Source organism: Squalius cephalus, assembly GCF_949319135.1.
Source record: "Squalius cephalus genome assembly, chromosome: 22".
NCBI lineage: Eukaryota > Metazoa > Chordata > Actinopteri > Cypriniformes > Leuciscidae > Squalius > Squalius cephalus.
The window spans coordinates 33,286,912-33,314,224 of NC_137143.1; the positions used below are offsets into that span (position 1 = coordinate 33,286,912).

General features: G+C 34.0%; 2 protein-coding genes and 1 long non-coding RNA gene across 6 annotated transcripts in view; 2 read left to right on the forward strand and 1 right to left on the reverse strand.

Annotated features, from left to right (window-relative positions):
* Nucleotides 1–27,313, forward strand: part of filip1l (filamin A interacting protein 1-like) — a 133,996-nt gene that overhangs the window by 42,075 nt on the left and 64,608 nt on the right. The gene's annotated exons all lie outside the window — the stretch shown is intronic.
* On the reverse strand, nt 1,200–27,313 carry LOC307149895 (uncharacterized protein). 2 transcript variants are annotated; one of them, XM_079856500.1, is made up of 16 exons: nt 27,281–27,313; nt 13,654–13,688; nt 13,232–13,514; nt 12,831–12,937; nt 11,795–11,957; nt 11,628–11,709; nt 11,357–11,467; nt 10,275–10,316; nt 9,699–10,164; nt 9,395–9,555; nt 5,183–5,411; nt 4,995–5,059; nt 4,692–4,841; nt 2,736–4,608; nt 2,459–2,623; nt 1,200–2,285 (listed from the first exon to the last, which is right to left on the reverse strand). In XM_079856500.1, exons 4-16 carry the CDS (start codon nt 12,931–12,933, stop codon nt 2,065–2,067), a joined length of 3,831 nt encoding a protein of 1,276 aa, XP_079712626.1. In that variant the 5' UTR covers nt 12,934–12,937; nt 13,232–13,514; nt 13,654–13,688; nt 27,281–27,313; the 3' UTR covers nt 1,200–2,064. The 2 variants fall into 2 exon arrangements, with proteins under 2 accessions (XP_079712626.1, XP_079712625.1); XM_079856499.1 differs by lacking the exon at nt 27,281–27,313 and having other exon boundaries at nt 13,654–15,385.
* LOC307149903 lies at nt 19,191–20,133 on the forward strand. The gene is made up of 3 exons (XR_013819636.1): nt 19,191–19,294; nt 19,657–19,727; nt 20,066–20,133. It is a non-coding gene; the product is annotated as an uncharacterized lncRNA (long non-coding RNA).

Genomic DNA, 27,313 nt, shown 5'->3' on the forward strand with positions numbered 1-27,313 from the left:
GAGTGATTTATGTACCCATTAATCGACAGTGGTGGTTAACCTGCAACATGGGCTTTAAGTAAACACAGCTGAAAGTGAAAGCTGGTGAAAAAGATCGTGTAACATCCATTATTTGGACTTGGTTCGGATTTAAGCCGCCCGACGAGCAGCAGCAAACTATATAGACAGAGTGTCTGGGGTAACAGTTCGGTAAATTAACACACGACTAATCCGTTCTACCACCTCAAATTCAAAATGAAACATATCACTGAATACCAGCGCGCGCATATTATTCCCAATATATCTTAGTGGTGTAGCACATAATCTCTGTCTGCGCCTGATTTTAAGAAGCATTGTTGTGTTTCTTTTTAACTGAAAAGACATCAGTTAGACAATATTCTAATTTTAAATTTGGGGTTTCATAAGCTCCAGGCCATAATAAACATTAGACCTACTGAAGTCTCTGCAGCTAGTGTACTTAAATTTTATTTATCTGCAAAATTATGTTGTATACTTACAGTTTTGCACAATATATGCTCTCAAAACAACATGCACCCTAAAAAAAACAAAAAAAACATTTAGCAGTTGTTTAGCAGGGTCTGTGTAACCTTTTCTGAAATGTTTTTTTTTTAATAATATATATCGTTATCACAAGAGGCTGCAATGTATATCACAATATGGATTTTAGGCCATATCGCCCATCCCAAATTGATAGCCTATAGTAGTTGATAATAACATAGGCCTACCTAATGTTGCCTACGGACGGTAACAGTACAGTAGTAACCTTTTACAGTCTATGAGTAGAACAGCTTTCTCAAGCAGTTTATGATGCATTTTGGAAACAGAAGATGACCCCCTGGTATAATGCGCCACATGGCTTGAGAAACCCGTTCTCAAAGACTTACTTTTATAGTCCAGTTTTGTGTAGCACACATATTCTGAATGTCTTCGGCATAATTTAAATGAACCATTTTAATCTAGATTAATCTAGATTAATTTCAATATTAATCTAGATTAAAACAATTAATATATGCCCACCTCTACCGGAGGTCAAAACTCAAAGTTTTATGTTGATTTTCACATTTCAAATGTTCAGTTGGTTCAGTTTGAGTTTTGACTTACAGAATATGTAATGACGTAGTAATATTATTCACAATAACACTCATAAACCAGTTCTTGCAATTAGAATAAATAGTGAAAAAATGCATACCTACAGCATGTTGAATGAAATCAAGTTAAAGTTTATTTAAGGTCCACACACTCCTAAACTGAAGGTTTCTTACTTGCTCTTGCTGCACTCCTGACAACGGAAATGGTTTTTCACATAATAAACCATTCAGTTTATCACATAGAAAATCTCATAAGCTCACTAAAAGAGCCCCCCCTGCGGTAGTGCAGACTTTCCACCCTCAGTGATGAGTGCCTAAATGTATACCACAACATCAACGATATATTGCTTCTGAAACAAGTTGCTTTGCTTTATATAAAATAAATAATTAAATAAATAAAAGGGTAACACCAAATAAATTATATTAAAAGTTACAAATACCATGAAATATATTAACGAAAAGCACGTGTAAAATAGTGATTTTTTAAAACAACTTAAAAAAAGACAGAAAATGATCGATCACTCAAATAGTTTGGACATAGTCAATCATTTCAATGTTATGACACACTGACGCTCCATTTACATGAACTACCAATGTTATGACACACTGACGCTCCATTTACATGAACTACCAATGTTATGACACACTGACGCTCCATTTACATGAACTACCAATGTTATGACACACTGACGCTCCATTTACATGAACTACCAATGTTATGACACACTGACGCTCCATTTACATGAACTACCAATGTTATGACACATTGATACTCCATACGCAAGCTCCCAGTATTGTGACATAAAACATTGATACTCCATACGCAAGCTCCCAGTATGTGACATAAAACACCGATACTCCATACGCAAGCTCCCAGTATTGTGACATAAAACATCGATACTCCATACGCAAGCTCCCAGTATTGTGACATAAAACATCAATACTCCATATGCAAGGTCCCAGTATTGCTATAGGTTCAATACTGTAGACACAAATTTCTCTTGATAGTGATTATTCGGTTGTGCACAAAGTATTTTACTGCTTTCCATTCTCTTTCATTACCAATTAAAATCTTGTTTTCATTTAAGAATCTTTCACAATCCACTTTTCCAGGGACTTTCATTTCCTTTAGGAAATTCTTGAAATGATGTTCAATAATTTTACTCTCCTTCTCTGACCAGGTCTTTCTGGACTTTCCTGTTAAAATAAATTAAGAAATTAAGTAAGTAAATCAAATTAATTGAATTAAAGAATAACCAAAATTTGAATAATGTAGATTTTACAAGCTGAAGAGCACAGACAATTCTTAAAATACATGTCAAGATGTTTCATGTAGATACAATTTTTTTATGCAAAGTGGAATAACAAACCCTTTTTATTTAAAGGCAGTGGTGAAATCCTAAAGAATGGAACTGCCTCTCTTGAGGCTGCGGTCGTTATTGAGGTGGCAGCCCTTTTTTCCGAATGATCATCCTCTGTCATCCTTTTTTCAGATTCAGCATCCTCTGTGTCTGAGTTGCTGGAGCCCCCTTCAACTGTAACAAAATGAGCATTCACATTCTTTAAAACTAAAAGTAGATTTTTACAAAGTGTGGACACTATGAATTGTTTAAACAAAAGACATATACACATAAGTAATTTACTTACAGTTGATGTTTGGCGTTATGTCCTCCAGAGATTTTCCTTTAAATTTGCCTATTCCACTTTGCAGGGCAAACAGAATTCTGCTCACTTTTGCAACTTGTAAGGTTTCTTCAGGCAGTCTGTAAAACTCCCTATGGACTTCAATGTTGTGACCCATGAAAGTTGCTAGTTGGTCTAGTTCATGCGTTTGCAGGTTAAGTAGCTGAGAAACTGTGGCTACATGTTTTCTCAACTTTGTAGATGTAATGTTTTCTGGGTTTTTAGCCCCACAGCTTTCTGCAAATCGCTTTAAGCAGTCACAACCACGGATGCTCTCCTGTGATCCATAAAAAGGACGAGCAAATATGTAGGGATTGCTAGGGGAAATCCCAACATCTTCTCTAGTTTTAATTAGAAGTTCCACAGATTCTGTTATATTTGTGGGAAATAGTACTGGTACTTTGCGGCCTCGTTTCCCCCGTACCTCTACTCTGGTGAGATTCTTACAGAGTTTCTTCTCAAAAGGTGAAAGGCTCTCCATAATTTCATCCTGAATCATCTGTTTGTTTCTCTGCAGGTATGTTTTGACTTCCATCCTTGAAACCTCACCTTCTCGACGCCGATTGAATAATATTAGCTGTGCTAGAGTCACCTGAGAGAGATCACTCCATGACCTTTGTGATGTGTGTTCAATGTGTGCTTTTTTGTTGACCTCCTCAAGACACTTTAGATGATCATGGAGCTTCTTTATGTCTTCTGCTAAAGGCAGCATTTGGGGACTGTTCCACTTTTTCTGGTACAAAGTTTTCAGTGCATTAGATGAAACATGAATTGTCCATTCTAGTTCAATTAATTTACTGAATTGCTCTGCTCTTCCCTTCAATGCATCATCCTCTTGACGTAAAGCCTCTCCCTGCAAAATATATGACACTTTCACAAGGGAATGACGCAGTTTCAGTGCTGTTGAAGGGACTGAGAATCGGTTGGTTGAGGAATCAAATCCAGTCATCTTTTTTACTCCCTCAAGTACTGTGTTGAACTTTCCTGGGTTGATCAAGTCCTTCAAAGCAACAATGTCTTTATCAATAGTTCTTGTCACTATAAGAAGTCTGGCAAGTTCTCTCATCTTATTTCTAATGTCTGCCCGGTGCCGTGAAACTTCTCCGTTTTTGAGGAACATTCTCTCACCCAGTGACAGAATCAACGGGTCAGATTTCACCACTTGAGTAACGGTATCATATGTCATATCTTCAATAATATTTTTAAGTCCACTAGAAACGTCAGAGTCCATTGGCAACAACAGAGAACAACTTGCCTGAACTTTTCGTTTCACTGGCATATTTTCTTTGTCTTGTAATTTGCAACGTTTGTGATGTCTCCAGAGATCTGTTTTGACATACATAGCAAAGCAAAACTTGCAAGGCAGATAGTCTATTGCTGTTGACTCACGAGTTGCTTGTCTTTTTGGTATGATCTGTCCTTTCCCAGAGGATAGGACTGAACTGTTATGGTGGTAGTTTCCCATGTTCCTTACTTTGGTTAATAGAAGAGTACGCATGTTTGAGCCTCTGTTGTGTGCAAGTGCCTTTGCAACTTCAACTTTTTCAGAATGTTTCTGCTGTAGATGTCTTGCAATTTTTGGATAAGGCTTCTCACAGTAAAGACAGTAATTCTTCTTGTCATAGATGCGTTGATGTACACTGTTTGAGGACATTTTCACTTTTATTTGATTTTGTTGAGAGCTACAGCCGTGGGCACTTTCATCTATTTCTATCCAACTCTTCATAAGTGGTTTTCCTTGGATGCGTTCTGCAACATGTCCTTTAGCTTTTTTTGTGTCGTCTTCTTCTTCTTCTGAGATTTCCAGGGAAAAGGAAACCTGTTGTTCAGTGTTGTTCTGAAATAAAGAACCACACAACTGAAATGTATTTGTAAATAATAACAATGTTATATATTATAAAGTATAAAACCCTTAATTACCATTTCAGACTCATATAAGTCCTCCTCAGTGTGAGAAGATGAATCCATCTCATCACTGCAAACACTTTCTGGCTTATCACTGTCGGTACTCTCTAGGATGTCCATCTCATCTGACGTTTGGGGACAGAAATCTGCTGTATGGGTTCTGTCCTGTAAAACAATAACAGTGTGTGAAATCCATGTCCATGTTTGTTTTCTATCTAGAGCCTGCTGATTCTAAAACACATACTGTGTTTTAGAATCACTGTTGTCTTTTTGGTCTTAAACTTTTTTTTTTTTTTTATGAAAATGAAAAGTACTTACTTCATTTTCATTCACATTGCTGTAGTTGTTTGTGATTCCAGTGTAATCCGACTGGTGTATGAAACCTGTAAATGCACAACAATTGTTAAGGATATCCAATAATTTAAGGATTTTTTTTCTACATTCTTGTAAAATCTACAAAGTTTTATTAATGAGGTGAAGAGAAAAGTGTAAGTCTTGGAACGTACATGTGAAAGACTGAAGGCATTCCTCAATGGTGGGACGTTCTTCGATTGAATTAGACAGCATTCTGCTAATAATATATTTTTGTCTTGTCCATCTTTCTTCACATTGAAGAGTGAAGTTACCCATTCTGACATTTTGAGATAGCCCAACTGGATCCTTGGAGTAGGGTGTAGTTGTCTGATAGGGGTGTTGCCCATCCGTCAGGATATAATGAACCAAGCATCCTGCTACCTACAAAATAAAATAATATTTACAAAAATTTCAGAAATGGTCACAACTAAACTGCAGAATGAATGAAGATGATTAAAATGATGACAAAATGCTGCTGTGCTCAAATGAAAGCTGCTCGAATATTAGCATTCAGAACAATTGAACATAGAACAAATGTATGCATTTTTGACAGAACTGATTACAAATCATATTGATCACATACTAAAATAGTATTGTAACTGCATACATGTAACCTGTTAATCCATTTGAACCCAAACCTAAGAATTGTCATCCCCAAATTAAATAGGGGATGTTCATGAAGTTCATTGTTCATGACATTTTTGGAATAGAAGCATAGTTGTAGTCTAATTTTAACCCTTTCATGCATGAATTATGATAACCTTAGTCAGTATTTTTTTTCCCTATGTGTTTTTATTCCTCTTAGGGCATGAAAAACAAGATTTTTTACAAATTTTTCAAAGAGATCTTCAGGTGTCCACTTGAGTGGACAGCATGCGGTTATGGTTAAAAACGAAGATATACTGTATTAAATATAAGACAATAATCAAACAGATAAAGTATGTGAATTTAACAAACTAATCAAAACAATTATATCAAATCATGTGAAACTGAAAATATAAAATATATACAACAAATATAAATTAAAAATATTGGAAAGGCTTCGTACAACTTCATACAAGTTGCACTTCGCGTATCTTTGATATCAGAACATGAGGACGTGATTCCATCAGAATTTTCTACAGACTGTCAAGGCACAACTGTGGAACCCACTCAGATGTTCCCTCCAGTGCACCAGAGTATGGAGATTTACCCTTATTAGCTGATAATTCTGATTATGTTCAAGATGGACATGCACATTTCTATCATAGCCCTCCTCTGAGAAAACCTAGCATTACATTTTTTCAATCTCATCTGAAATGATCAGTGTTGGATGTAATGCATTACAAGTAACATGCATAACACATTCAGATTACTTTTTGATGTTACAAGTAAAGTAATGTGTTACAAGTAACATGCATTACCTAATCAGATTACTTTTTGATCTAACAAGTAATTAACTACAAGTAATGTGCATTGCCTAATCAGATTACTTTTTGATGTAACGAATATATAAACGCATTACAAGTAACATGAATTACGTATTCAGATTACTTTTTGATGTTATGAGTAAAGAAACGCATTACAAGTAACATGCATTACAAATTCAGATTACTTTTTTCGATGTCAATGAAAATTACATTCTAATAATACAAATACATTTATTTACAGTAAAAAATTCACTGCAGATCAAGTTTTTAAGTTTTAACATTCCCATTATAATTATGAATTGTAGCTGAAATATAGCAGTTGATGCATGACGTCCACTACAGTGGACATGTGATTAATCAGAGTTTTCTCTCAATCTAAAATCAAAACTTGGAAAATTTTACTGTGATATGACTCATTAGATATTGCTTGAGTCTCCTAGGATAGAAGGAATGGGTGGATATTCCGGAGCAACTTGGCATGTCTGACTGACCCTTGGCCATCTTGGTTTGGAGGGGAGAAAAATCGAAACACAACGGCTTGCCCTTGGTTGCAATTTATAGGATGATGCACCAGGGTCCAATGAGGCTGATGTGCAACTTTGCCATAAAAACCCATGCAAATTCAAGAAAATGCTTTATTAATAGCTGTCCACTGTAGTGACCACTATACGTGAAAGGGTTAAAGAAGACACTTCGCAATTTGTTGTCATAAAATCATAATTACAATCATTAAGAAACATAATATATAGGCTTAAGTGTATTGTAAAGTTTTTAGAAAATATTTTTCTCATTGATATTTTATGACAAAACAGAAATTGGTTCTTGTTAAAGTACAGAAACCCAATGAAGCCACAGACCTGACCATGTTTAACTTAAAATCTGCAGATGATAACTCTAACGGCCAGATTAATTTACAGATTGCTCCAGCACAAACCCTTTCACATCTACTGCAGTCAGATTCACCCGTGTTCACTCTGAAGGAATCACTCACATGGCTGGTGCACTTGTAATGACACATGAAGGATGTTAAGAGGCTAAAAGCAGGTTTAGTACTTGCCCCATTGAAGTCAACAGGGTGCAAATTGTAAAAAGAGGATAACGGTGTAGGCAACACCGATTTTTGTCGTTCAAATTTACAAAAAAATGTGCTCAATGTTAAAATTCTCAGCATCAAACCAAGACAATTTATTAGATCAAAACCATGTTATCAAAACTTATAAGGCCTTTCAAGTATTTAAAATACATTCTCTTTGTGATCTGATGAGGCTTAGAGGATAGGATAGTTTACATACTGTAATAAAGGCTAAAAGCTATAATAGTTAATGGCTATAATAGTTAATGCACTTCACAAAATTGATAGCAAAAAAAAAAAAATATTTTCTTTCTCATGGTATTTTTATCAATATGGTACACAATTATCCTATTGAATCGTTAGGGTCAAAAGTACTCACAAAGTAGTCCAATTACATTACCTAAAATTATTTAGATTACAGGATTGTAAATTATTTGTAAATAATATTGTAAATTATTGTAATAAATTTAATAAATTGTATTTAGATTGTAATCTAGATTAATCTAGATTTCATCACTGACTGCAATTTGTGTCATGTAATTTGGAATGAGTAACTGTGTACAATACAATACTTAAGTTATAACCAGCACTGTGATTGGAAAATCATGGAACATCATAATTGTATTTGTTTTAGTAAACGTTCTTGACTTTCTGCACAAGGTCATAATTATTTTGTTAATGAATGGATGCTCTATACCAGTTTTTAATGCTCTATACCAGTGGTTTTCAAACTTTTGAAATGACCATTTATTTATTTTTTGTTTACTTTCTATCACCTTATTTGTGGAGTAAAATGAAACTAACTCAGCTGCATATTTTTGCAGTATTTTATTTTATTGATTTATTGAATATTTTTTTTTAAATCAAAATATATTTAGCATATTTCCTTAGGCCTATATAATATTATTTTATATTATTATTTTAATTTAATTTTATTTCATTTTTATGTAAGTCCATTTTCATTAAATCATCAAGACAACCCATTTTTTAAATATTGGACGCGACCAAGGGTTTGAAACCCGCTGCTCTTTATTGGTTACATTGATTAATTTAGGATAAAAATATAAATAAATAAATAAATAAAACTCCACTCTGAAATGTGAATTAATAATGAGAATCCATCAATATTTTTCCAAATGTGTTCACTTTTGAACTAAAAACCCAGAGGAATGCTGGAAAAGTCTCAGTTAAGTAAGTTCCCTGGTTCCCTGAGTAGGGAACGGAGACGTTATTCGTCGTCACGTCGTAACTCGTAGTGACTATGAAAGGGAACACTTTATTTTGATGGTCCCTTTTGAACATTCTACTAACTATAAATAAATGTGCAGCTACATGTCAACCAACTGTAATTACAGTATTAGTAGACTATATCTGCTTAATATCTGCTAAAATTTGACTGTGATAAACCCCAATAGACATTATACTGACTAAATATATAATACATGTCAACTTATTTTTACTCTAACCTACATTTTAGTCTCTAGTCTACTTATACTCCTGTAGTACTCTAATGAGAATTAGTTCACATGTAGTTGTAACATTACTTATAATCAACAGAATGTGTTAAAGAGACCATCAAAATAAATTGAGACCAAACATTGTGTAGTCAAATGCTTTCATGATGACCATATAGCAGATTTTTTCCTTTGACACAAATTAAGAAATTAAATTACAGTCACCATGAGATATTTATAATAAAACAGAGGTAAAACATTTTTAGGATTGAGTCTTAAACCTTTTAAATAATGTATAATTTGCCTTTTATTATTATTTTTACATTAAATCTTAAAGTAACTTTGATATAGTGTAATTAAAAAACACTTCTGTGTGCCGGCGTCCTCCCACAAATTAACAAGTTTTAACATGATATTTTCAACCCTTACCTGGATATCTGATTCTTTCTTGTACTTGTATTGCATGCCTCCAACATCTTCATAACTCGACCAAGAAAAAGATCCAGCCATTTGAGAGAGCAGTGTGGTTTGTGCCAGATCAAGTTTTCTGCTTGCTCCAAAGTCTGCGATGTACAGTTTATTGCTTATATCTGTAGAAAAGTAAAAATGCTCACAAAAAATGTAACACTTAAAATGATATCCACATTATCATATGCTCATGCATTTTAAATGAAAATTTCTGCTGATATTACAGGATAATTATAGCTATGGCTAATCCACAGACTGCTCTTACCAAACAAAATATTTTCAGGCTTCAGGTCTCTGTGCAAAATTCCATATGAATGCAGTTCCTGAAGTCCTTGCAGTAACTCCTGGCAGATCTCTAGTCTTCGATTCTCTATCAGGCTTTTTCTTTCAGGAAAATCCTTGTTTTCAATCAGCTCCATCAGACTATATTCACAAAGAGGTGACACAAAATAGGCAAAGTAAGTGTCTTCCAACACTGAAATGTGTTGCAGAAGGTGCTCTGCTTGTAAATTTTTTGAACTCAGGAAATGAGCCATTTCCAATTCAGTTTTGGAAACATGTTTGGCAACTCGTTTCACTGCAACTTTGCAGTTGTTGAAGACTCCTGGGAAAATCTCAGCAGCATTGCATCCATTTGCAATCTTCATTTCTGTGTTGATAACAAGGTCATCCATTTTCATCAAACCAGGCTTTAAATCAAAGTTTTCAAATGAATTCTTCCATCGTGATTCCTGTAAAATGCAAAAAAGCAAAAGCATATTGAAATGTAAGAAATGTTTTACAGTGTATATAGTTATTAGTAAACTCAGCTGAAGGAACAGACCTCTCTATATATATTTACCATATTTTCCTTGATCTCTCTGAATGTGGAAATACTGGTTTTCTGAAACAAATTACATTAAAAGCAATCATTAATGTAGTTAACATGAACATATAATGAGCACCACTTTTACAATATTTCTTAATAGTATGTAATGTTAATTTCAACATTTAGTAATGCATTATTAAAATCAAAAGTTGTATTTATTAACATTAGTTATTGCGTTGTAAATGTACATGAACAAGCAATGAACAGCTGGAGTTTAATTAACTTACATTAACAAAGATGAATAAGTATTGTACCAAATGTGTTGCTTTTAGATCATGTGAATTAAGACATTAACTAATGTTAACAAATGAAACCTCATTGTGTAAGTGTTACCTAAATAATTAGCTTTTTTAAAGGTAAAAATTGTACAGCAGTATTGTTGAGGATAAGAGAATCTTGTAACACTTTACAATAAGGTTTCATTAGCTAGCATTAGTTAACAAACCAATAATGAACTGCGCTTATACAGCATTTATTAAACTTTGTTAATGTTATTTTCAACATTTAGTAATGCATTATTAAAATCAATTAGGTAATACGTTGTAAATGTACATGAACAATCAATGAACAGCCGGAGTATCATTAACTAACACTAACAAAGATGAATAAATATTTTACCAAATGTATGGCTTTTAGTTCATGCAAATTAATACATTAACTAATGTTAACAAATGAAACCTTATTGTGTTACCATATAAAAACTATATAAGTGTTACCTCAATAATTTGCTTTTTTAAAGTAAAAATTGTACACTTAAACAGCATTTATTAAACTTTGGTTATTGTTAATTTAAAAATGTACTGATACATCATTAAAATCATAAGTTGTATTTGTTAAAATTAATAACACACTGTGAAGTAACATGCACAAACATTGAAACAGCTGGATTTTAACTAATATTAACAAAGATTAACCAATACTGTAACAAATGTATTGGTCATTTAGTACTAATGTTAACCAATTAACCTTATTGTAAAGTGTTAGCAAGTTTTCCTCACCACTTGATAAAATAATGAAAATAAGACACCAACAAATAGAAATAGAAGTTTAAATACCTGTCTCCATGGGCAGTTAGGATCTCCGTAGTCGTATAAAATTTCTTCTCCTGCATTGATTTTTGTTAACGCAAATGCACACAGATGTGGTCTTTTCTTTTCATCCATTATCTATTGGTTACAAAAGCACACAAACACACAAATGAAAACAACAAAAACATCATTTGAAAAGTCGCCTAGTTTTTAATAATGTCAAATAATGCTACAAGATGAGGCTGTATAAAAGGTGTAATTGAAACAAAGAATAAGAATACATTAAAGACAGACTTACTATTTTAATTTTGCTGTTTGGCTTGATGTGGTCATCATTTATGAATCGTCCTAGTCTTTCTGTATCTTGACTGCCATCAACACTGTGTGGTGAAATATTTTAAAAACACTTTTGAATTGTCATAATGGTATTATATTTCATTGGAACATTCATTAATTTAATCTTACCAGTAAGATTGTTCCTGAAAGGAGTAGAAATACAAAAATGCTGCATTTTCAGCTGAGTAGTCTTTGAACAGGTTCTCTCCTTCAGATCCAGTGATGTGTCTTCCAACATACTCCAACAGGAATTCACCTGGCTCAATGTGTTTTGTGGCAATTACTCCAAAACCTAATAAATAGTATAAATACAAGTAAATTAATAGTATGATAAAAGATTCATGAAGTTATTCAGGTTGTCTAAATTATTTTCAATGGTATTGTTACTTCGAAAACAACTGTATCTACATCTTTATAAAAGTGTAAAAAAAATAATAATAATAAAAAAAAAAAAATCAGATTTTCTGTCTGAAAAAATCAGACACTAAATATTCATCATTTCCATTATTACACAGGCCCCTCACATTCTAACTGGCAGTTACTTACAAATAATATCAAGAGCACTCACACATTTACATAATAGTGTTTAATTTAGAGACATCAGCAGCTTATAACATAAATACTGGCAGGAAAACAGATGTAAATCCACCTTTAACTGGTCAAAGCAATCATGTTTTTTCCCCTCTTGCGTGTTTTGTTTTAACAGCCTGCTTTCTCTAGGTTCATATTTTAAACCCAACCCTTTGACATTAAAGGAATAGTTCACTTAAAAATGAAAATTCTGTCATATATACTCACTCTCATGTTGTTTCAAACCTGTATGAATTTCTTTCTTCTGCTGAACAGAAAGGAAGATATTTAGAAGAATGTCAGTAACCAGACAGTTTCTGATCCCATTGACTTCCATAGTAGGAAAAAAATTATACTATGGAAGTCAATGAGACCAGAAACTGTCTGGTTACTGACATTCTTCTAAATATCTTCCTTTCTGTTCAGCAGAAGAAAGAAATTCATACAGGTTTGAAACAACATGAGAGTGAGTATATGATGACAGAATTTTCATTTTTAAGTGAACTATTCCTTTAATTAGTGACCACACTTAGCTTTTATTTAAGTTTTGCAAAGTCATACAGTATTGATGGGAGAATTGTATGTAGTAACTTACCTTTCTCTTCACTCATGAATTGTTTCTCAAATGTGTCTTTATCTTTGCCAGAAGCAATGAAGTACAAAGCTTCTTTTTCAGGAAAAACTCTTCTGGGTCTCATTTTCCTGTGAAATATTTAAAATTATTTTATGTAGGATTACTTCATATGCAAAATAAATAAATAAATAAATAATACCTCTTTAGAATTTCATAGAAAATAAATGATTGAAAAGATGACACCGTGGGTAACAATTTAAAATGTAGTAAAAAAAAAAAATAAAAAAAAAAAAATTACCAACAATCTGATTATCAATAATATTACCGGTAATATACATGCATATTTACATTGTAAGAGGATATCAATATTTGATAAAATTAGCATTTACAAATTATCATAAAATATATAATGTTCAACTTACCTCTTAATTTGGAAAGAAAAAACTGAGATGAGAAATGTCTCAGTGCGCTTTTTATGAGGTTCTTGGAGGTAGATACAGTCTTTAAACTATAACAGAAAGATAACTCTCCAATGTAGGAAACAATCGCGTATAGGAGCTGTCTTCCAAATGGCAAAACTGAAGTGTGAGTTAGGAACATAGAATAGATGATACACATGCTGCTATCTGAGCAGTGATTGGGCCGACGCCCACAGATTAGCCACAATTACCCATCATTACTATTGGTTCTGTTATGCAAATTTATCTGTGAATGAAATCAAACAGCCAGTTCAAAATAAGTGTATAGTCCATTGTTTTTAAATTCAGTTCAAATTGTAAACATCAGTTGGATCAGGAAAAATTCCTTTTCCTCAATTACTATTACATACATTATAATTACTCACTTTTTTTCTGTACGTATAGAGCACAGAGCACAAACCTATACCAGTGGCAGATAGAAATGATAAAGTTAATAAAGAAAAAAAGTAATTTCACACAATGTAAATAAATATAAAAATATTCTCATTTAATGTAAATCAAATGGTTATATAGGACGTAGCATTTACCATGGGCATTCATATTTATGTTGGTTTAACTTAACTTGTATAGCACATCTGAAAAGAAAGCTCATACCACTTACTTAAGAGTACCTTGTGTTGAATCACAAAAAAAAAACAACACTGCGTATTAGCTGCGTATTAGAATTGATCTCAGTCCACATTAAAACGACTGCAAACGCGGATCACGTGACCATTCACCAACACTGGGCATGTGCGTGCCGGTGTAAACCTAGAGACTTTCAAGCATAGACTGTAAAAAATGTTTTCAAACATCAAAATATCATTTATTAATATGTATTTGTGTCAAAATGACATATAAACATCTTTTCCTATTCCATTTTGCCAGAAAACGCTTCCAACACGCTTGCGTGTCGCAAGAAAAATAGGTGTCGGTTATATTTCTAGCATGCACGCGTTTACCGCGCCTGAGACGCGCCAGTTTCTTACTGTAAGAAACTGTTCCAGCGGGTGAAGTTTACTGGTACTGAATATTACCTGTGTATACTCCATGACTGGTGACACCCAATCATAGAGCCGAGCGTGAGCCTCTGCGTCATCGTTTCTAAAGTCCTCCGTTTTGACCCGTCCACTCTAAAACGCCCTCCGGAGATTCAAAACGAAAAACGGGTCGGCAGCGTTTCTAAACTTCTCCGTTTTGGGTCTCCGTTTTTGCCGTTTTAGTGTGGACGGGAGGTGCAAACGTAGCAAAAAGTCTTCGTTTTTAAACGAAAATGCAGTAGTGTGGACGGGGCCTAAGGTAAAACTTTCACAGTCTGGCCTATGTGTCTATGACATGCTGTCCTTTGAAGCTCTTCTCCATAGAAATGCAAATTGCCTGCGGGGGTATTTGGGGGGTAGGGTAGCAGTCCACCCAAGGACTGGAAAACAGCAGTGAGGAACCATCTGATCAGAGCAATTGGGATATGTTTCAATCAGCTCTGTAATTTATATACAGTCAAGTCACACCACAATTATTTATACCACTTTATACATTATAATTCTTTAAAATGTTCTAAGACAGCCCCCATTTTACCAGGTGGGGAATAAATGAGACACATATTTTAAAGGTATACAAGCTCAAATATAAAAACTGTAATACAATTGATAATAATTGATAATACATAATTTAAATATGTTTTCAGTTAAAACAGCTCAAACATGCGTCTGAGAAAGCGTTGTCTGTGAAACTGGGGGCATAGTTTTAGAGACACCAACCTCAAATTTGAATCTTAAAATATGCCATTGTTTTGTCTCAAGATTCACACCAGTAATGTTTTTTTTTTCTTTGCACATTTATAAAAGCTACTTAAATGAAAATGAAATGATAAAATGAATCTACTTTATTTTTTTATTTATTTTTTACCAAACGTTGAAGTATTAGTTCCAACCAACATTTGTAAACAGCATCGCAGAGTTGTGGTTTGAACGACAGCTCTCGATCTGTGATTTGAAGCATAGTTTCAAGTTTACATGGCATGTGGACTCAATAAATCATTATCTTTACAAAAATAAGCAAGCTGACATTCAGTACAACCTGTGTCTTTTATTTAGAATACATACAAATGTAATTTAAGTCTTTTAGTTTGTCAAGAGATTTAAAGCACCATTTTTGAAAACTGCGCAAGCTCTACTATGTAAGAACAAGCCTATGATTGAATCTGGAAATAAATCAAAATAACTGAGTGAAATTAAACACAGTCATGCCATGTACTAACATTATATGTTTGATATTTAATTTATATCAAAACATCTAGCATTAATTTGATCTCAAACAGATTCATTAAATAAATTATACAGATGATAAAGCCTACTTGTTACAACTGAACTGGTTATTTACAATGTTTTGTATAGACAGCTTAGATGAATAGCTTATTTAAAACAATTATATAGTCACCCCCAATTTTGGTGAGTGATGCATTTATGACATACCAAAAATATCAAAGTTTCTGCTCAGAAATCATTCTGAATAGGCACATAACCAACATATATTTAGAAAGCCATCACTTGAGTGTTTACAGTTCAAGACTAAAAATTTATCAGACTGTTATGAATATTGAGATATATAAGCTCAAACATAAAAACATCAAATATTAAGAATATATTTATTAAATGTATAAAATATTCTGAGCTTCAGAATATCAAATCTGAGGATGATCTCTAAATGCATTTTATGAAGCCTATTGTAAGACCAAATATCTTATTCCCCTGTAAACACTCATGTAGAGTCATTGACTCTCATTGTCATTTAGAGTCATTGACTCAACATGTCTGGTTGGTCTGGTGAGGAGAAATGGCCCATTCATGTAAATCGACGAACATTTAGCACCTTTTCAAGAGACTTAAAGGGTTAGTTCACCCAAAAATGAAAATTCTGTCAGTAATTACTCACCCTCATGTTGTTCCAACCCCATTAGACTTTCGTTCATCTTCGGAACACAAATGAAGATATTTCTGATTAAATCTGAGTGCTGGATCACTCCTCCTGCAGGCTTATGGACACCTCAACTTGCTGGCCCAGAAAATGTATTATAGACATTGTTAATATAGTACAAGTGACTCCAGTGGCTCAATCTTAAGTTTGTAAAGCGACAAGAATACTTTCTGTGCGCAAAAACAAACAAAAATAACGACTTTATTCCTCTTTTCATTTCCTTCTCTCTGGACCTCGAGGTTTTTTTTTACATAGTGTAATATAACGTAGCGGGCTATTGGGCGACTGTGGTCATGTGTGATACGTGGTGACGTGAAACACAGACGCGCTACGCTATTACACTACGTAAAAAAAATCTCTCAGATTTCATCAAAAATATCTTAATTTGTGTTCCGAAGTTGAACGAAAGTCTAATGGGGTTGGAACAACATGAGGGAGAGTAAATACTGACAGAATTTTCATTTTTGGGTGAACTAACCCTTTAATCTTCATTTTTCTTTTATTCTTATTCTTTTGTTTGAATTCAGTCATTAATGCCTGTATCCCTGTATTTTTTGCTTGGTCATCTAAATCTCTGTCATTCCACTATGCAAGAGCAATACATCTATTATCTTAAGTCTTGTTAGAAAACCAACAACAACAACAACAAAAAAAAACTGTTCTTGAATTAAAAAAAATAAATAACATGATTTTATGAAATAGGAAGCTCATGTAGAAGGTGCATTAGCTCAACAGGCAGCCTCAAGCTACATGACACAATATCATTTATTAATATTACACTCTCACTTAAAGCTCACTTTAAAACACAATTGAGTATTTGTATCATATTTCGGTCGCAATTTAAAATGGTTTCAAGTCAAAAAAGATTATTTAAATATGTTATAGGCTATTTTGCATTTTTTTATGAAGCAATGGGCTATTTTTACTCACATGCATACTGTAAACATTCTTTGTTCCTATACAATAACCAAAATCGAACGGAAATCAAACACACACAAAACAGAATAACTTGAATCCTGCATTTATTAGCTTCTTGTATCAGATGAAGAGATGTGTTTAGTTTTGTTTGTCCACAGTGTACACAGCACTGCGTCATCCAGAAGGACAGCCTTATGGTCACGTTGGTTCACCATGAGATGATTGACAGCTTTACAAACGAATCATATCGAACTGATGTCATCACGTTTGCTGACGCAAATCTGGAAGAGCAGAGTCATCGCTGGCTCTGTTAGCTGTTTGAGCTCTTCAGATTGCATAATTCAGTGGGAAATAAATAGAAATATTATTCTGTATGACGATATCATATCAATTATTTCTCCAAATGTGCGCATCATTGGCCTAATAGCCCTGGGAGATCGTGGATATTGTATGTAGGCCTATATAAACACAAATAAACTGGAGATGAGATGAATGGCTGCTGTATGAGTGATGATTTCTATTCAAGATAACGAACATTACAGATTAATTATTTTGCACTTCTGGAATAAATTAAGAAACTTATCTAACTTCAAACCAGTTTAATTATAAACAGTGGTCAAATATCAAAGCTGGGGTCTTAAACCTTCCTAATGAAGCTCAGTTTGTGCAGATCAAGTAGGAGTGTGATGTTTTAAAGAGTAATAAATAAAATAATCTGGGGCCACCAGTGATCCTTGACAATCAAGGGGTTAATTATGCCTCTGATTGTTTTACTTCTGGTATATCTGCTTGGGGAATCGAAGCATTTAATGTCTCCTATTAACACCCGGTCTCCACTAGATAAAAACAGTCTGTCAGGTCACAGCTGTAATCACCTGTGATTATCATATGTAAAGGCAAATGTATAGGAAATCGTTAACCACACATTCCAAAAGAAAAAGGTTTAAGCAGTATGTAAATGAAATGATATTGCTGTTTTTTGTAACTAAAACCACTCAATTCACACTTGTGAATTGCAGCTATTCATGGATTCACGTCTGGTTCATGATCACCCTTTTCAGTGTTTATTCTGTTATGATAAACAGCTGGATAAACTTAATTTACTATGAAACTAACCAACAAATTAGTAATTAACTAAGAAGAACTATATTAAACTAGGCATATATATTATTTACTGTGTTTTATCTTTGATCATAAGGTTAATTAATGGAAATTTAGAAATAGTGCTATCCATTTTACAAAGAGGTTTCATTTGTTAATTTACCATAAACTATAAATAAACGGTTGTAATTTTATGAGCTCATATGAATAAGTTATCTAAAATAATACACTGTGCATTAATGTGTGTATGATGTTATTGGTTAGTTCAGATAACTGTATGCATTACATAATCTAAATGAATAGAACCTTACTGAAAATGTAATCCAAAGTGATGATGCATTTAAATTGAAGTTGTGCTGCAAGATTAATGATATTAAGAAAGTACTGGTCCATGTATTGTTTATTTGGAGTTCTGCATACTTAATATAGTTCACTGTTTACACCAATACATGATATAACCCCATATGAGTTTATTTATTTTCACTTTAAAACAGATCTTGTAGAGATTACCATATTGTTGTTTTATTTTCTACCCCAGAAACAAATCTATATAAATCTATATATATATTGAATGTGTGTGTAAATATTCACTGATACACTTGGTGTCATATGGTGTTTGTTATTTCTTTGGGACATTTTAACTAAATATATTTTATTAAAACTAATCTGAAATAAATAATATGGTCTATTTCATGTGACTTTCAAAAATGTGTATTATAAGTAAGTCTTAAACTTTTTTTTTTTTTGCAGTGTACTAAGTCATAATTAAGTGTTTTTGCAACAGCATTATTTTCCAGGGTAAGCTAAGCAACAATCACCCACTTGTACATATTTGGAGGCGCCAGTTTGTTTCCAATCCCAGAGAAATTAGCATTTCTATAGCAACAGTTATCTGGAGACCCAATCACTGTCCAGAGATGGTTGGGGTTGTGGGATATAATCACAGAACATTCACTCTTTCGTGTCTTTTGGAAGTGTTTGTCTCTGTTTGAACCTTGCGTTTTTGAAGGAGGAGAACATATTCTACAACATGAGGTAAGTTCAGCATTTTGATTGATCTATTTATAAAGAAAATAAATAATTACGCTGTTACAATTCAGAATTTCAAATTGGTTTCATTAGTAATTGGTATCTTTATAATTTATATTTTTGATACTCCTTTTTGCGGATAGTTAAAATGTCTAGAAGAGTAATTTAGAAATTTAGAATAATCCTTATTTTAGACTTGTAGTACCAACAATGATGATATTGCGTATATTTAAAATCATAATGGTCAATTTAACAAACATAAAAAACAATGTTTTACCAGTTATTCTACAGATGTTGCAACTGTTAAACATGTTTACGATTACTATTTTTTTACTTTCCTTGTTTTTTTTTTGTTTTTTTTTTTTTAGAAAAGTCAAGTCAACAGTTCATGTTGTTCAACAAGAACACTTCATCAGAGAATCCACTACTCAAAAGAAAGGTATGTTTCTGCTCAACCTATTGAACTATTTTAAAATGTTTTATTCAAATAGATTTTAACATTTACAATAATGCATGTAGTGGCAATCTCATTTCAAAATACACAAATGTTTAAGTGTTATTGTATGTTCGTTTGAAAATTGTAGATGTTTAAATCATGGTCCAGCCCTAGATTTTAAGATTGTGAGTTGTGCCTTTCCATGTTAAAGAAAGGCCTTAAATGTATAAAGTTTATTGTGACGCAGCTAATTATATTTTACAACAAATTCTAGAGCAATTGTGTGACTTCCCAATTGTGTGCTGCATAGTTAATCATTTGTATTGTAATCCTTTTATCAGGTGTGCACAGAGTTTGGATTATTGGTGACAGTTACATTAGACGTGGCGAAAAGCGAGCAAGAGAGACCATAGGCACCAATCTTGGAGTGGCTTCCCAGGTCCAGTGGTTTGGCAGGGGAGGCATGTGTTGGGGAGACCTCCTTCCCTTCTTCCAACAGTGCCTTAAAAGAAGGACTGCTCCGAATGTGCTAGTGATTCACTGTGGAGGCAACGACCTAGGACGTGTGAAAAGTGTGCTGCTTCTCAAAGCAATGAAGAGGGACCTACGTGACCTCAACAGACAGTTTCCCCAGATGAAAATTCTGCTGTCTTCAATAAACCAAAGGCGCCACTGGAGGCATGCCCCCCCGGGAAAGGTGGACAAAGTGCGAAAGTTTGTGAACAATGTGATGGCTAAGTTTGTTTTGTGTGTTAATGGGAGCATTGTACATCATCCACACATACTGTTTGAAAAGCCTGAACTATTTTTAAGTGATGAGGTTCATTTAAGCCCTAAGGGAAACGATGTTTTTTTAACTGATATTGGCCATTGTCTGAGACACCACAACCCATAAAATTGGTCTTTAATTACAGAAAAGAGGGTCTCAAATCATGATATCATTTTATAATTGTATTAAAATGTATACATTTTAAAAAAGAACTGCAAAATGTTTAAAATTCAAACCAAAGGAAGAAATAAAAGCATTCCCCTGACTTATTGCTGTGGTTGCATTTTATTTATCTAGTCTAGATCATTGTTGATATTGTAAATTAATAATTGGTGAGAATAAAATTAAAATTCTGTATTATTTGTTGATATGGAACTGTAGCTAGAGAGAAAAAATTAGGGACTGCATAAAAAAGCATATAAAATATATTTAAAGAGAGTGCGTTAAACAAGAAAAATAATATTATGAATGATAAGAAGCTTCTTCTCACATCTGCTTTTGAGCTATTGCTGCCAGGCCGTCTGTAATTTTTACCCCATTGTGTGGAAAACAGATTCAAATTAGCCTGGCTAATGTCAGACCAAGTCTCTTTTGAGCCTTGGTCTGGGAACCACGTGTTAATTTTCTCGTATTTGAGGCGTGGTTCACGAATGCCCAGAGCCGTTTATTGGGCGCTATGAATGTCTATCAAATGCGCCTGTACGTAGCTCATAGCCAATCGTTTCAATTATACCAGATGACGTATGTAGAGTGACAGAAATTCGACGAGGAAAAATACGATGGGTCAAAGATTTATTTGTACACAATGGCGTGAATATTACTGTTTGTGCAAGATAAACATGAGGGTAGAAGGTAACGTCGAGTCTGATGCCATGTTGGATCCATAGATATAAACAAACTGCTTCGGTGTCATCATCGTCTTGCTGCTCCCTCCCCATTCTGCGATTGGTTCCCTTTTTCATTGGAAAATCTGGTCTATGGTAGCCTGACGTCATCATACTCAGATTCTAGTCAGAATGTGAGTCTGATACTGGTCCATTGAACTTTGATTATGGGGCGTGTTTCAACCGAACTAGGAAAGAAAATGTCTCTGCACTCAATTGGATAGACCTACAACCAATCAGAGCAACGGAGTAAGTGACATATGTTTTTCATTCATGTTTCCAGTTGACAAATGCCTTGATCGCGGTTCTCTGTTCCTCTTTTAAAATGAATGCGCTGTCGATATCGTCTATAACAGACGCGATGGCGGAATCTACACATGATGTTTCATACAGAAAGTTCGGGAGAAGCTCGTTCAAATAATCAATCCAATCAACTTGTCATCAAACGATTGCCATGCCTACCTTATCAGCATGAAAGGAAGCATATATTTATTCACTCACCTAACATTCCTTGACAGTTTCAGCATCCCCCCAATCACTCTCGGCTTGTTCTTCCACAGCCTGGAATATGGGGGGAGTACCCTGGGTTCGGGCCGAATACCGAGCCCGCCCTCTCCTCGGACAGCACCCCAAATATGCATTTATTCTTTCTGACTTATTTATAAGTGTGAAATCTAAATTCTCCAGAGGCAGTCATCTTTTCTTTTACTGTCTATGCATCTTTGTTGTAAACGAATTCAGCCGGCTAGGTCTATGATGTCCAAACTGCCTAGCAACGTGAATAAAATCGCGCTGTGAGCAAGGCAGCATGGGGAAACCCAGGCTAGATTCAAATGGTCTTTCATAAAAAAAATAAAAAAAATAATCTAATATTTAAAATTTTTGATAACTGATGGTTTGATCATTCTATTTTTTTTTTATACTTTTTATGTTTGTCTTGCATATTGGTCTCTGATGCCTGTGTGAACATTGTATAATTAGACACACACACACACACACACACACACACATACATTTATATATAACTCAGGCTTTACCTTAATGTTAATAAGTGTTTCCTGAAACATTCTTAGTTAAGAATACCTTCTGTAAGTCATTCGTTCGTGGTTGGTCTGGAGCACTCTTAGCTATACCTTATCACTGTTGACAGTTCATTACGATAGTGGCCACCACTGTTTCTTTACATCTCAGTCTATACCAGTGGTTCCCAATCCTGGTCCTGGGGACCCACAGCTCTGCACATTTTATATGTCTCCTTTATCTGACACACCCAGTTCAGTTCATAGAGCTCTTTCCTAACGAGATGATGATCTGAATCAGGTGTGTTAAATGAGGGAGACATACAAACTGTGCAGAGCTGTGGGTCCCCAGGACCAGGATTGGGAACCACTGGTCTATACGAATATAATTCTGCTAATTAAAGTGTTTTCATGCAAACAACATTGTCATAACACTGAAGTGATTTTATGTTGTTATTAATTATATTATCCAAAGTTTTATCAACTGGCAAACCATTAGGCAGTAGATAGCTGTAAGAGTATGTTTAAACATCCAAACACCAAAACCTTGTGCTTTTGTAAAATAAAGATCTGCCTTTGTTTCAACTGTCTCTGTATCTGCGAGAATCTTTCTGAAACTAATAAAGTTTAAACAATGGCCTATTATCACACAAACATTGTGCAGAGGCCAGCTATGCAAAATTGTAAATGCCCCCAACAATGACTTAAAAATAATCAACAAAGGCTATAGTACAGTAGCCTACGTTACACTGAGATTTCATGTAGGAGCGGGATTTGAATGCTTGGGCAGTGAGCGATTGAGTGGAGCGCATTGGCATAGAGTGGAATATTGAGCGGAGCACACATGCTGAGTTATAACTATATATTCAGGATTTACATTTATATATTCAGAGTTTTAACTATATATTCAGGATTACATTTATGTATTCAGAGTTATAACTATATATTCGGGATTTACATTTATATATTCAGAGTTATAACTATATTCAGAGTTACATTTATATATTCAGAGTTTTAACTATATATTCAGGATTACATTTATGTATTCAGAATTATAACTATATATTCAGATTTACATTTATATATTCAAAGTTATAACTATATATTCAGAGTTACATTTATATATTCAGAGTTATAACAATATATTCGGGATTTACATTTATATATTCAGATTTACATTTATATATTAAGGGTTATAACTATATATTCAGGGTTACATTTATATATTTAGGATTTACAAATATATTCATAGTTATAACTATATATTCAAATTTACATAGAATTATTTCCTGTTTGGCCCCCCATAATATGTATACACACACACACAGTATATATATGTATATATATATATATATATATATATATATATATATATATATATATATATATATATATATCGCTCTACACTGACCAACAGTGGACTTCTGCCTGCATTGGATCTCTGTGTGTGTGTGAACAGTTTAATTATTTTGTAACTATAACTATAAGTTATATTATATATCTTTTTTATATATGCAGTCCCTAACAATTAACTTGCCATTGCATACACACATACACACATACATGTCTATATTACTAACATAGGGGACTATCGCTCTACACTGACCAACAGTGGACTTCTGCCTGCAATGGATCTGTGTGTGTGTGTGTGAACAGTGTCTTTATTTTGTAACTATAACTATAAGTTACATTATATATCTTTTATCTATATGCAGTCCCTAACAATTAACTTGCCATTGCATACACACATACACACATACATGTCTATATTACTAACATAGGGGACTATCGCTCTACACTGACCAACAGTGGACTTCTGCCTGCAATGGATATGTGTGTGTGTGTGAATAGTGTCTTTATTTTGTAACTATAACTATAAGTTACATTATATATCTTTTATCTATATGCAGTCCCTAACAATTAACTTGCCATTGCATACACACATACACACATACATGTCTATATTACTAACATAGGGGACTATCGCTCTACACTGACCAACAGTGGACTTCTGCCTGCAATGGATATGTGTGTGTGTGTGAATAGTGTCTTTATTTTGTAACTATAACTATAAGTTACATTATATATCTTTTATCTATATGCAGTCCCTAACAATTAACTTGCCATTGCATACACACATACACACATACATGTCTATATTACTAACATAGGGGACTATCGCTCTACACTGACCAACAGTGGACTTCTGCCTGCATTGGATCTGTGTGTGTGTGTGAATAGTGTCTTTATTTTGTAACTATAACTATAAGTTATATTATATATCTTTTATATATATGCAGTCCCTAACAATTAACTTGCCATTGCATACACACATACACACACATACATGTCTATATTACTAACATAGGGGACTATCGCTCTACACTGACCAACAGTGGACTTCTGCCTGCATTGGATCTGTGTGTGTGTGTGTGAACAGTGTCTTTATTTTGTAACTATAACTATAAGTTACATTATATATCTTTTATATATATGCAGTCCCTAACAATTAACTTGCCATTGCATACACACATACACACATACATGTCTATATTACTAACATAGGGGACTATCGCTCTACACTGACCAACAGTGGACTTCTGCCTGCAATGGATCTGTGTGTGTGTGTGTGAATAGTGTCTTTATTTTGTAACTATAACTATTAGTTACATTATATATCTTTTATCTATATGCAGTCCCTAACAATTAACTTGCCATTGCATACACACATACACACATACATGTCTATATTACTAACATAGGGGACTATCGCTCTACACTGACCAACAGTGGACTTCTGCCTGCAATGGATCTGTGTGTGTGTGTGTGAACAGTGTCTTTATTTTGTAACTATAACTATAAGTTACATTATATATCTTTTATCTATATGCAGTCCCTAACAATTAACTTGCCATTGCATACACACATACACACATACATGTCTATATTACTAACATAGGGGACTATCGCTCTACACTGACCAACAGTGGACTTCTGCCTGCAATGGATCTGTGTGTGTGTGTGTGAATAGTGTCTTTATTTTGTAACTATAACTATAAGTTACATTATATATCTTTTATATATATGCAGTCCCTAACAATTAACTTGCCATTGCATACACACATACACACATACATGTCTATATTACTAACATAGGGGACTATCGCTCTACACTGACCAACAGTGGACTTCTGCCTGCAATGGATCTGTGTGTGTGTGTGTGAACAGTGTCTTTATTTTGTAACTATAACTATAAGTTACATTATATATCTTTTATCTATATGCAGTCCCTAACAATTAACTTGCCATTGCATACACACATACACACATACATGTCTATATTACTAACATAGGGGACTATCGCTCTACACTGACCAACAGTGGACTTCTGCCTGCAATGGATCTGTGTGTGTGTGTGTGAATAGTGTCTTTATTTTGTAACTATAACTATAAGTTACATTATATATCTTTTATATATATGCAGTCCCTAACAATTAACTTGCCATTGCATACACACATACACACATACATGTCTATATTACTAACATAGGGGACTATCGCTCTACACTGACCAACAGTGGACTTCTGCCTGCAATGGATCTGTGTGTGTGTGTGTGAATAGTGTCTTTATTTTGTAACTATAACTATAAGTTACATTATATATCTTTTATCTATATGCAGTCCCTAACAATTAACTTGCCATTGCATACACACATACATGTCTATATTACTAACATAGGGGACTATCGCTCTACACTGACCAACAGTGGACTTCTGCCTGCATTGGATCTGTGTGTGTGTGTGTGAACAGTGTCTTTATTTTGTAACTATAACTTATAATTACAAAATAAAGACAATGTTCACACACACACACACACATAGTTCCATTGCAGGCTGGAGTACCCTGTTGTATAGGGAAGACATCGTTCAGAGTTGCAGATCCCTTTGGCATATTTTAAAAAAAAATTGACAAAAGTAATATTAGAAAAAATAATAATAATACATATATACATATATATGTTTGGGGATGTTTGAAAAGACTTTGAAGTTCATTATCTAAGCTACCAGTTAAACAGCAGCTCTACAGTCTCAGAGCCTCTCTAGGACAGCAAGCCATTCAAACAATGGAGAAGTGTGAACGACGTGTGTTAATGGGCCATTGCAGTTCCTGCTCCAGCCTACAGGAGCGCTGCTGAGTATGGACTTAAACACACACACACATGTAGGTCCCCACTTGGTCAAAAATGTAAAAAATTCACCAGAGCGTGTTTTAGCTGATTTAAACATGTTTTAAAGCATGACCAACAGGGGACTTGAAAAATGTCCCCACTTGGCTCGACGGTCCCCTGTTGGTGAGTGTGTAACGACACCAAGGTCCCCACTTAGATAGGTAGACAAGTACATATATATGTGTGTGTGTGTGTGTGTGTGTGTGTGTGTGTGTGTGTGTGTGTGTGTGTGTGTGTGTGTGTGTGTGTGTGTGTGTGTGTGTGTGTGTGTGTGTGTGTGTGTGTGTGTGTGTGTGTGTTTTAAAATATATGTATTGTATTTATTTCAATTATAAAAATTAAACTATTAAAATGAAATAAATCAATTCATTTTACAAAATATTTTGACTGCTCAATGCCACGACTGAACAATCAGAGGGCAGTATGTCAAAGAGAAGCGTAAAAATTATAATCATCAACAATCAAACTGCATTAGACAGTGATGTCAGAGACATTAACATACACCCATTATCACATCCAGAACACGTTTATAAACATTTATAATCTACGAATGACCTACGGATTTGTATGTACAGAATCAGTTTGTTTCTGTGAAGTAACTCTAACTGAAGTAAGATTCTATTGAAGTACCAATCAGTGAAAGTGCATCACTCACTATGTTGAAGCAGAAAGAGCCAGAGGCGCTGTA